Source organism: Diadema setosum, chromosome 8 (assembly GCF_964275005.1).
Source record: "Diadema setosum chromosome 8, eeDiaSeto1, whole genome shotgun sequence".
Taxonomy (NCBI): domain Eukaryota; kingdom Metazoa; phylum Echinodermata; class Echinoidea; order Diadematoida; family Diadematidae; genus Diadema; species Diadema setosum.
Window position 1 is genome coordinate 31,326,717 of NC_092692.1, and position 13,001 is coordinate 31,339,717.

Here is a 13,001-nt window from a genome sequence, read left to right on the forward strand (position 1 = left end):
CCTCGAGGTTAGGGCCTGCCGTCTGAACGTAACTATTAGTGCAATTGTGTGTTGATCTTAAAATCAGCTGGGGAAAAAAACAGTGTAGGAACTGCTTTATTTCAGCAAGATCCAGTTTCTAAACTGCACCTGCACACTAGGGTTTTTATCCAGTGCCTTGATTAAGAAGGACACAGTACAATAACGAGTGCACTATGTACCGATTTGTTTTCTATTTCATATGTCATCTCTATCAAGCCACCATTCCATCACCAAAGTCCATTGTACATTTTTGTATGGCATGTCAATGATACATGTACTGTGCAACATTGTGGTTAAAAATGTTGTCAAACTTTGCTGGTTTGCCTGTTCTAAAATGGACAAAAACAATAAGCAAAACAGTACACTACAACCATGGTCAAACATTTAAAAAAAAGATTTTTTTTTCTGTCATTTTTTTTATCAATCCCTGTGTATGCACAAATGGCACTTGTGCTCCTAGGCAATGTCTAATATCTGAAATCATTTATTGGGATAATTAAAGCAATAACTGAAAGTGAACTCCTAAAGATGTTAGAGAAGAAATGTGAAATTAGTTCCAGCAAACATCTACAATAAAGTGGTGTTGTGGTGTTAAAAAGTACTACCGGTACATACTTAGGTTGTGACAAAAGTGGGGAATTAGGAAGAAGAAAAAAACAAAAAAGAGGTGTGAACTTGAAGAGAAGGATATTAAGGGGAAGAAGTCCTGAAAATAGGCTGAATTTAATACTCAGTAACTCTTCCTAGAGAGAGTCATAAAAATGACTGTGCAAAAGCACTGGAGATTTTAATAGTACAAATGATGATTAAGATGCTCTAGGATACTTGATGATACCAGCTTGACTTTTTATCATTATGCAGAGGTGATAGTCTTTGAACAAAGGACAACCAATCGGCCTGAAACTTCAAGCACTTAGAATGTCCTGATGAAGAGCTTTTGTGCAGTTATTTCACAACTCTCTCCCAAGAAGAGTTATCCACCAACTATATTCCATCGTTCCCTTTAATATCCTACAGTCATAACTTCCCTTCGAGGCAATCTTTTTTTTTCTTTCCTTTTTGTTCTAATTTCCTTCATTCATCACAACCCAACCATCTGTTGAAAGACCTCATCACCACTTTATAGTTGTTTGCTGGGACTGAGTTCTCATTTCTTCTCTCCCATTTTGGGATTGCATTTTGAATTATTGCTTTCTCTTCACATTCCTTCTTCCACAGGAGTCCTTTTAGGACTTCTTTAATTATTGTTTATTTTTCTCTCCCAAAGCTTTTTCCTACAGTAGTCCATCTCATCACTTCTCTCTCTAATGTCTCCATGATATTCCAACCTTCTGCTCCCCTCTCCTTCCTCCTCTCTGGTTTATCTTTCTCCCCCACCAACTTTGCAACTCTTAACCAGATTCTCACTATATTCTTCCATCCAACTGTCCCTGTCTCCTATCCTGTCTCTTTCATCGCAACCTCACCATCTAGCTCATCACTTCTCTTCTACATGTGCAAGCAGTATTTGCCTTCCTTACACTCTCCCTGTATTACTTCCCTTCTTCCCTCTCCTCTTTATTAGTTATTCTTTCTCAAAAAACAAAAAACAAAAACAAAAAACAAAACAAAAACCCCCCCAAAAATTATTTCGTGGACTACTTACCCGTAGTGTTACTGCGAACCTCTCTTCCTCATTTACATTGTACATTACCATGCAAACTTGCAAACAACAATAAATCTAGTCAGTCACAAATATTTACTCTTAAAAGCATGTAGAGGTCATTTCAACCTGTAATAGGGCCATATTTTACTGCTCACAATCTCACCAGATTTTAAAACTTATGGCGACGTTATCAAACAATGTAAATATTTCATCCCTTTAGTCTAATTGTCTTTGTTTTGTCTTCCTCCAAGAATAGCCATGTACCTCATAGAAGAGAAGAATAGGCAATATAGCTGCCTTAAGTCGATATTGGTCAATTTACTGAAAAAAAAAATACTAGTGAAACCAGCCATACACATGTTGTACACTCATACATACACCCACACAAACACCATGCATTCACTCACAGGTTATCATTTTCGACATGTTCAAAACTTCAGGGAATTTCAGCCATGTCCAAAATATGAAAATGTGTGATTCTCAAAAGAAGTTTGAAACAAAAAGAATATTCTGGAAGTGGAGAAGGTTACCTCAGTGAAAAAGGTATTTTCTTGCAGTAAATTGCTTTTACATTCACATTTTCCCCAAGTGCACTGTCACAATGCACAGTTTGTGAGTCAAACATGGCTTCTCCATACATGGGGAGTGTTTTCTGGTGCCTCCAAGGGTAAAAGTACATTATATCTGTGGTTGCCAAAGTTCACAAGCAAGTTGTGCGTGCCTGATTCCATCAATTGGTCAGAGCTCAAAATGAGAGTTCGTTGCTAGCTGGCTACAAACACTGGCAAGGGAGTGTCATACAAACTGCCAAGCCCCTTGTCCATCATCCTGATTTTTATGCCTCCGCCACGAAGTGGTGCCGGAGGCATTATGTTTTCGGTTGTCCGTCCGTCCGTCCGTCCTTCCGTCCGTCCGTCCTTCTGTCCGTCCGTAATGAATTTTGTGGACAGGGTAACTATCAAAACCTTTTGAGGTATCCTAATGAAACTTGGCATGTATGTGTATTAGGGGGTGAAGTTGTGCCTATCAACTTTTGGGTGCACATGCTCAAGGTCAAAGGTCAAAATGTCAAGGTCAAATACATAAAATTTCACTATTTCCATCATATCTATGCAATGCCTGAAGATATTTTCTTGAAACTTAGTGTATACATGTATTACCCAATTAAGATTCTCTGGTGAAAGTTTGGGTCATGAGGTCAAAGTTCAAAGGTCAAAAGGTCAAATAAAAACATTAAAACTTCACCTTTTTGTCCCCGCCGAACGAGTTCGAGCAGGGGACTATGAAACGGGCTCCGTACGTGTGTGTGTCCGTGCGTCCGTCCGTGCGTCCGTCCGTGTGTGCGTCCGTGTGTGATCAAAATGTTCAATTTGCTACTTCTCTGTCATTTATGAGCCAATTTTGATTCTGTTTGCTTTATATGATAGCACTACATGGGAGCTTTGAAACTTCTACACAGAATTTCAGTCTTGACCTTTGACCTTGACCTTTGACCTATATTGTACATTTTGCTACAAAATGCTACTCCTTCGCCATTTCTAACCCGATTTTGATTGCGTTTGCTTTAAGTGATGGCACTAGGTGAGGGCTTCAAAACTTCTATACAGAATTTTGACCCTTGACTTCTTTGACCTTTGACCTTGATTTTTGACCTATATTGTACATTTTGCTACAAAATGCTACTCCTTCGCCATTTCTAACCCGATTTCGATTCCGTTTGCTTTATGTGATGGCACAAGGTGAGGGCTTCAAAACTTCTTCACAGAATTTGACTTTTGACTTCTTTGACCTTTGACCTTGATTTTTGACCTATATTGTAAATTTTGCTACAAAATGCTACTCCTTCGCCATTTCTAACCCGATTTCGATTCCGTTTGCTTTATGTGATGGCACTAGGTGTAGGCTTCAAAACTTCCAAACAGAATCTTGACCTTTGACCTTTGACCTTGATTTTTGACCTTGCTTGTACATTTTGCTACAAAATGCTACTCCTTCGCCATTTCTAACCCGATTTTGATTCCGTTTGCTTTATGTGATGGCACTAGGTGAGGGCTTCAAAACTGTTACACAGAATTTTGACCTTTGACTTCTTTGACCTTTGACCTTGATTGTAGACTTATATTGCACATTTTGCTACAAAATGCTACTTCCGGCGGGGACATATATTACGCACCGCGTAATTTCTACTTTTCCTTGTTTCTTTGTACCTTGGAAATTGTTCAAGGTATCTACATGGAACATAGTATGTTTACATGTACTGACTGGCAGTGATTATTTAGAGAATTTAGGGTTCATGGGGTCAAAGGTCAGGGGTCAAAGGTCAAGGGCAACACTTCAAAATTTTACTATTTCCCTCTTGTTTATGCAATGCCAGCAGGATTATTTTTTTTTACCCTTGGTGTATGCATGTATAACCTAATAGAGATTCTCTGGAAAGTTTTTTTTTCTTTTGTTTTTGCCTCAAAGGTCAAAAGGTCAAAGATCAAGGGAAAGTGCTGAACTAAGTTTTTCCTCCATATCTCGGAATTGGCTCAGGTTATCTTGAAACGTACTACATATTTATGCATGTTCTGCCTGACAGTGATTATCTATTATGAATTTTAGGGTCAAAGGCCAGATGAAAATGGTAACAATTTACTATTCAATACAGAAATTCCACTTTTTCTCCATACATTGTACCTTGAAAATTACTCAATGCATAAACGTTTGAATGGGTCAAAGTCAAGTTACAGTCCTTAAATCCCAAATACATGCTCTCCTATTCATCCAATTAAACCTAGGTCAAGGAAGGTGAACATTCAACACATTTGTGACAAACTTGTCATTTTAATATTTTGCCAATTTTGTGAAAATGTAATCACACATTGTCCACATGTACTATTATGTACATTATGGCGGAGGCATACCAGTCGCCATAGCGACATTTCTAGTTCTTATTTAAAATCAGAAGGGATAGGCCAAATTGCTGCACTTATGTCCCCTTTATACTGCTGGTGAAATTTGGAGCCTCCTCAAGGAGGTTTACAAAGCCTGCTCAAAAAAGCAACCAGTCTGTTGTCTGTTCAAATACTGCTCGGGTCGCCCACTCATAAGTGGGCTCTGACTGCTGGCTCCGTTTTCATGGTGACTGACTTCCCCTCTGATAAATGATGCAGGCTTTTGAATTTCTAACATAATTTTAAATGTGATTATGAGTGCAAAAGTGTGCAAGTGCTGTGCACAGCATTTATCAGTGGCGGTCAGTCACAATGGCTGGTTTGTTCATGTTAGCTGGCAATGACCTTCAGTGATTATTAAACTTCTGGATCAGCCACTTCTCAAAGCCAGTAGCGTTTCTACTGCAGCAGAGGCACTTGAGGCTGTTATAGGAAGGCTGTAATTAAGAAGAAATTTGGCATACGTAGTAACTGTGATATCTAGTTGTGCTGGACAAATTTTCAAGAGTAGAAGTACATTTGTATGTTGCCATGGTAATGATGCATTATGCCCCCAAATCAGGAAAAAGACTTCAGATGGAACTTCTCAAGTTAATTTCTAAGCAGTTCAAAACAAATTTGGAATACTTATTGAACTCAATGTAAACTTGTATAGGACAAAGTTGTAAGAGTAGCAGCGTTTGTAGTTGCTGCCATAATCATGCACCTAGACTCTTGGATGCTGAAATAAAATACTGAATAATGGATCCTATTTCAACTTAATGTGCATCTAATGTCATATCAAAGGAGGATCCGTGTGATTTTAATTGGATGTCATGTTTCAGTTTATCAATGATTAACCACATTTGAAACTGACAAGTTGTACAATGAGCAATTAATGGATTTGATTAGATGTTTTCATAGTGAAGTTACTTTGAAGTGCAAAGATCAATGCAGATAATTGAGTATCGATACTAGTTTATAATTGATAGCATGTGAAAGAAACCATTGTGCAAGAGAAAACGAAACCTTCAGAGCGGTTTGGTATTGCTTCAGCGCTCTTTAGTTGTCTTCCAAAGATCAATAGGAATTTCAAGTGTGTGATCCATTAGCCCCCATCAAACTCTTTAGATACCACGTGCAGCAGTGTATGTCACTTTTTGTCCTTTCATACAGTATGTTTGTCCAGTGATACTTGGGGATGATCTAGTGCTTATGCTTGTCAAAACAGATGTGCAAAAAATTTTGATTTTTCAAAAGATTTTGCAAAAGCTTGAGATTTAACACAGAAAATACATGTAAATCATTCTGTATCATTTGTGTTGAACAGTTTTTCTCTCCCCATTGAAACACATAGGACTATCAATTGAACAGTGTTGAAAACTGGCTGTTATTTTGCACTTTTGTTTTTACATTGCCTACCCAGAAGCCACTTGCATTAAATGTAAAGGTAGTGACAGAAAAAAAAACCCAGAATCACGATCCGAAACGCGTTTGAGGCATTTTCAGGGGTTAGATAAACGCAACCATGTTTTCAAATGCATTTAGAAACGTCGTTTTGAAACGCCTTTCAAAGGGCGTTTTGAAACATGTTTGAGACCACAATCGCTGTTGTGTGAGTAGATAAATGCAATGAAATTTTGAAACGCGTTTATATCTCAAGGTCAAATCCCAGCTGTTTCCGGCAGTGCTCTCTACCCATTATTTGTGTGTGACTGAGGAGGCATTTTTGGTGGTAGCAGTTGACCTTTACTTCCAGGGTCAAATGGCGCAAAGCAGCTGCGCACTGACACCACTCGAATTGCGATTGTATGATGGTTAGATAAATGCGGCTCCCCGAGAATCGCGTTTCAAACCACATTTGCAAACACTGTTCCAAACACGTTTTGAATCTTGATTCTTTCTCTCAAGTTAGATAAATGCAGCCTATAGTGCTTAATGAGTTTTTATGCCTCCGCCACGAAGTGGTGCCGGAGGCATTATGTTTTCGGGTTGTCCGTCCGTCCGACCGTCCGTACGTACGTCCGTCCGCATTCGTTTATGCGATAACTTGATTAATATTGACTGGAATTTTACCAAACTTGGTCCAAGTATAAAGTATGATGGGGCAATTAATTGATTAGATTTTGGGTGAAATCGGCCAAAGGTTAAAGGTCAAGGTCAAATCATTAAATTGTATCTGTTTACGCGATAACTCAAGACTGGATTCAGCAAATTTCACCAAAATTTGTCTGAGGATGATGTATGATGGGACAATTACTTGATTAGGTTTTGAGTGAAATTGGACAGAGGTCAAAGGTCAAAGATCAAGGTCAAATCCTAAAATTTATCTGTTTATGTGATAACTCTAAACTGGATGAAGCAGCTTTCACCAAACTTGGTCCAAGGATGTTGTATGATGGGGCAATTAGTTGAGTAGATTTTAGTGACATTGGCAAGAGGTCAAAGGTCATAAGGTCAAGGTCAAATGCTAAAAACATTGCTATTTCCCCCATATCCATGCAATGCCCGAAGGTATTATCTTGAAACTTATTGTAGACATGTACTACTGCATAAAGATTCTCCAGAGAGAGTTTCATGTCATAAGGTCAAAGGTCAAAAGGTCAAAGGTTAGGTGAATATGTTACAATTTCACTTTTCTTGCAAATGGTTCAATGTATCTTCATGGAACTTGGTACATACACATGTACTGACTGGCAGGGATTTTCTTGGGAATGTAGGGGTCATGGGTCACTAGTCAGGGGGTCAAAGGTCAAGGTCAATTCCTCAAAATGTTACTATTTCCCTCATTATATACTAGTATATGCAATGCTTACATTATTATTTTTAAAACTAAAACTTGATATATACATGTATTCCCTAATGGAGATTCTCTGAGAAATTTCCAGCCAGAAGGTCAAAGGTTAAGGGTCAAAGGTCAGGTTTAAATGCAATATAATATATGTATATTTTATACTGTAATTACACTCTTTTTTCATACCTTGAAAATTACTCAATGCATAAACTTATAAAAGGGTAGGTCAGAAGTCAAGTAAAAGTTCTCAATTCCCCAAATACAGGTACCTGCACTCTTAGACAATTATAGCAAACCTAGTTCAAGGAAAGTGAACATTCAAGATATTTCTGACAAACCTGTCATTTCAATATTTTGTCAGTTTTGTGAAACTGTCATAACACATTGTGAAGACATTGTACCATACACCTATTGGGAGAATCATGCATTATGGCGGAGGCATCAGTCGCCATAGCGACATTTCTAGTTGATGTCTGAAGCACCCATTCATTCATTCCAGGTTTCTATAAAACACATATTGATGGTGATAAATTTCCTGAGTGTCAAATGTGGTTTCATACCCATTCCCATGTGCAGGGGTCCCTGGTATGGTTTGACGGTGGGCTGGAGTATCCAGTACCAGGCCGCATTGTGTCGTCAGACAGCAATGTGATGAAAGTGCTTTGTGCCAGTGACGGGAAGGTGAGTTAAAAAGGTTTCTTGAACTTTTGATTAGATTTCACAATCTTAACCAAATATGTCCTCATGGTCAATTTGTCAAGCTACATGTACCAGTAGTATTGATTGACTCAATGGAAAAATGCTGTCAAACTTGGCCATGATATGAAGAAAACATTTTTTCAAGCTTTCTTAACCCATGCCCAGGTACACAGCATGCAGTTCATCCCTCCAAAGATGACTTCTACATGTATGTGTAATGTTAGCAAGTCTACTTTTGTGTGGCAATGTGCCTCAGTCGAACAGGGAGGCCATGTTTATGACACAATAGGGATTAGGGGGATTAAGTAATCTCTATTCACGAACAGTTAGTTTCCAGGCATCGGTGCCAATCGAAGAAAGTAGTCCAGCTTGAGTGCCAATGATTTGCAAATGTATACAACAGATCATGAAATGGTTTATTCATATAGGCCCGAATTCACATAGGTGGTACAAATGAAACCATGGTTTAAACCATGGACAAAAAACCATGGAGCGCCAAGTGTCGCACGGAATATTTCGTTACGAAATTGGTCATTTCGTCGACAAAATGACCGTTTCGTTAATGAAGTTATCATTTCGTGGAAGAAATGTTCATTTAGCTACAAAATGTTGTCATTTCGTTACCAAATAATCATTTCATCAACGAAATGACTGATTTCGTAACGAAATATTCCATGCAACACTTTTGGCGTTCCATGGTTTTTGTCCATGGTTTAAACCATGGTTTCATTTGTACCACCTTCGTGAATTTGGGCCACAGTGTACATAATGTTGAAACTAGAGTCATGATTGCAGGTTCCTGTACAACTGGTTTTAATGAGCAGTGTAGTGTAGAGTTTAAGGAATCAGCTGCACTTTTAAAAAGCTGTATAATTCCTTTATTCTCACTGTAGAGAAACAGTGTTTATTGCAAGATACTCTCAAATCTAAAGACATTTGATTACACACATCACTTTGATTTTAAAATAAACCTGAATTTCAGGTGTATAATGTACAATTTGTTAAAGTCACATGTGGACAAGCAAGTCATTTCTTGTATTGATAGTAGTATAGGACATCCTTGGTGGATGTAAATAAATTGAGGAAGTAACTTGTATTCTAAGAGTGCATCAAACCCCAAAACAAAAGCACTTTCATTTTATTGGATGAGATTGAGCTGGCAAAGTTGAAGGAGACAAATGATGTCACTACTGCTCTGTTGCAGAGGGTCTAGAAGATCCACAATGAGCTTGTTTACAGGGATATGTGTGTCACAGTTGTTCTCAGCCAAATTCGAGGGATCTGTAATTGTTCTATCTGTTGCCTTACAAATGAGACAGATTGTGTGATGCAAGCTGAGTGGTTACTGTAAAATTTGTGAACTGCATACTTTGTAAACTGCAATGTGGACTGCAACAAAGACAGTCATTATTACTGGGTACTACTACTAATTCACCATGAGCTAAGAAACTCTGCATTATCAAAGTCCAACTCACGAACCTTATGCTTTGCCTGCAATAAAAATCAAAGAAATTAATAGCGTGGTTTCAGAAGCATTTTGAATTGGGTCAGAAGTACTGCCTTGAATTGAATGACTTGCAGAGTGATCAGACTACTGTATAATGTGTCGCGTTAGAAAGTGCAGCGACAGCAGTATTGCTGGAAGATGAAAATAGTGTGAACAAACAAACATTCTTCAGACAGACTTCAGAGAGGAATGGACAAGTGGGAGTATGAATGAGACTTTTCTAAATGGATAAGCTGTTATGAAACTATACAGTCATGTTCTTTACCAAATTAAGTCCATTTTCTACATGAATGTGGCATCTTTTTTATTAAAAGCATGTCCAAGGTGAACCTTTTTTTTGGGGGGGGGGAGGTGGGGGGGGGGTCATACACCTCTAGCATCTCATGAAGCATTCTTAACTTTTTAATGCAAAAAATAATATGTTCTTTATTTTTAGTCTCTTTATGAAGACTTTCACTTCTTTGTTTGACAGGTTGAAAGGGCATGCCAGTAATATTCTTTTATCATGATTAAAATGTAACAAGTGTGGCATTACCTGGTCTATAAAACATGAAAGGAGTCAACCATTTATGACACAGACAGCTCATCTGAAAGATGCCATGTTGCATGAATTACATATATCGATCATTGCTTATTTGTTCCCTTTTTTTTTACCGAGTAATTTCACCAATATTTTGCCTTTGCTCATGAAAGTAAACCTAGTTTTTATTTTTCCCCTCAAGTGTGTATGTTGGGTAGTGGAAAGGATAATATGATATACCCTACTTCCCGTACGTGTGTATGCTCTGTAGCAATGTTTATGAATATAAAATGGTTTATGAAGTATGAATGATGAGAAACAAATTGACTGTGTCACAAAAGATGTCAGACTACAGTGTATGGAATATCATACACATGTAAAATGAACACACATATTGTGCATGTACATTGTACAATTGTACAGTACAATGTACATGTTTTCCTCTCACCTCCCTGATCAGATATACTTAAAATGTTTGTGTGTGTGTGTGTGTGTGTGAAGAGACAAGAGAAAGTGTTGACAATATGCAACAAGTCTTTGTATATTTTTTATGGTTATGATTATGTTTTGGGTTTGATTTGTTATTGATGATTGTATTTATTGTTTGCATACATTCAAGATAAATGTTTTTTGTTATGTACATGTATTATTATAGAAATCGAATAAAGATTACTGGTATTGAAAAACAAGAAAAGTACATGTGTATCATACATGGTGTACATGATGTGAGTACACACTCTGTGAATTCTACATTTGTAGCTACCACTGTAACCCAGGCAATGAAGGGGGATGGAACCACTATCTTTGAAGCAGACTACAATGTAGTTTGTGTTGATATTGTCCGCAATCAATGTTGACTTTCCCTTTACACTTTCATCGGCAAAGAATGCCAATCTGTACACACTTGGAAGGGAAACCTAAACAGTGGATTTGAACCATGTTTGCCAAACTCAGACACTTGAGGCTCTAAATGCCCAGCCATTTTACTGCATTTTCTTAGATCATTTCTCTGTCCCCATCGCTCCTGTAAATATTGATTCTGAAATGAAAGCTGAATCCTTCGAGTTGCTTCAGTGGGCCTCTTTGGGGTTTGTGGGTCTCTTTGGGGTTTGTGGGTGTGTTCATAGCAAAGGGAAGTGCCTGTAGATTATGCAAACTTGAAGAAAGGGACGAAACAAAGTTTAATCCGTAAAACCTGTTGTCAGTCAGTAGAGCCAATATGGGGGCCCATCCCCCTTAAGTTTGTGTTTAATCCATAAAAAATGCCAAGTTGGGGGGGGGGGGGGGGTGTGAGGAAGTACATGCATATTCACTCTGGAGACATGTCCGATATTCTGACTTTGGCCCTTTTTATAGTTGTCTGGACTCAGTGCCCTGACTTCAACATTGTACAACTTGTCAAAACTTGCTATGGTACACATAAAGTCTGCAGTTCGGTATGAGAAAATAATGTACACGTACCTTCAATACCTAGCAGGACCCTATGAGTGCACTTGTACCCCAAATTTCATCTTTCCCCTACCCTAACTTTCTGCGACTCCTGTGAACAACAACGACGACAACAACAAATATATCCAAGTTGCAGATTATACAAACATGTATAACAAAGTATTACAAGGCTACCTCTTGAAAAAAAGAAAAGAAAAGAAAAGAAAAAGATCTTCATCTCCTGAATATGTACATCTTTGCAGGTATACAAAACTGTAGAAGACATACAAGTATAGAAGTTATTAGTGCACTCCCGTTTTAACGAACATGGTTATAATGAAATTCCGGTAACAACGAAATAAATATTCAGGCCGCAATATTATCGGCTCTACGTGTATGTCTTTTATTGTTTATTTCTTCGGTTACAACGAAATTTCGATACAACTAAAGAAAACTACCGGTCCCGAGGACTTTGTTATAGCGGTAGTCCACTGTACTGGCCAAATCTTAATTTTGAGGTACAGCATAGAAAATGTGTTTGTTTGTGTATTGTGTATCTCTATGTAATGTACACATTATGTTTGAGTGACTGCTTGATTGTTTGGTGAACCAGAAATGTGAAAGATTAAATTTTTTTGATAAGGCAATGAAAATGAATAAAAGGTATTTCTTCGTCACTTCTGCTCATTCCTGTGCAATAAATCCTTTAATAGGACAATTTAAAGATCTACCAAAATAGGTCAGTTGATACAAAAATCATGATACAGTTGTATACAGATCTATACATGTATTTTGTACCTGACTGGGCTACTGATTGCTTTGTGTGAGTCATACAAACGTGTTTCTACATGCATTATATTTCATCCATTGGTTGCTCAGTTTACCGATAATCCAATTATCTGAAGGCTGGTCTGCACGGCCATCACACAATTACATTGTAAGATTGGCATTGACTGTGATATGACACAAACATTGTACACAGTTACACAGTGTTTGTATGCTTGTATGCTTGTATACCGGTACTATATTCAAAGCGTAAGCCATGTCTTCCCTTGCAATTTCATTGTACCGTACCAAAATACTTAGTAAATTGAACTTTTGACCGCTTTGATAGCTTGAACATATTGCATGCATAAATTTATGTATGCTGTGATTATTGCATTTGTATTGCCCACTGAATACTTACAATATAGTGATAATGATAACATGATAAAATAGTAGTAATGAAATGATGACGATGATAAATACTAAACTGGAACTTCTACTACTACTTCTACTAATAATAAAAATGATAATTGATAATAACTTGATAATAGTAATAATAATAATAATGATAATAATAATAATAATAATAATAATAATAATATCATTATCATTATTATATTATTAGTATTTTTTTTCATTTTTCTGTATGGCGTTGTAAATGATTCTGAAACATGAAAATAAGATAATATCAGGGCTCATATATTTGA

General features: G+C 37.5%; 1 protein-coding gene across 1 annotated transcript in view; it reads left to right on the top strand.

The window, feature by feature from the left end:
* LOC140232202 (unconventional myosin-XV-like) overlaps positions 1-13,001 on the top strand; it is a 158,702-nt gene that overhangs the window by 16,829 nt on the left and 128,872 nt on the right. Inside the window, exon 3 of the mRNA XM_072312340.1 lies at positions 7,952-8,056. Coding sequence (XP_072168441.1) covers positions 7,952-8,056 — 105 coding nt within the window. The remainder of the gene's footprint in view (positions 1-7,951; positions 8,057-13,001) is intronic.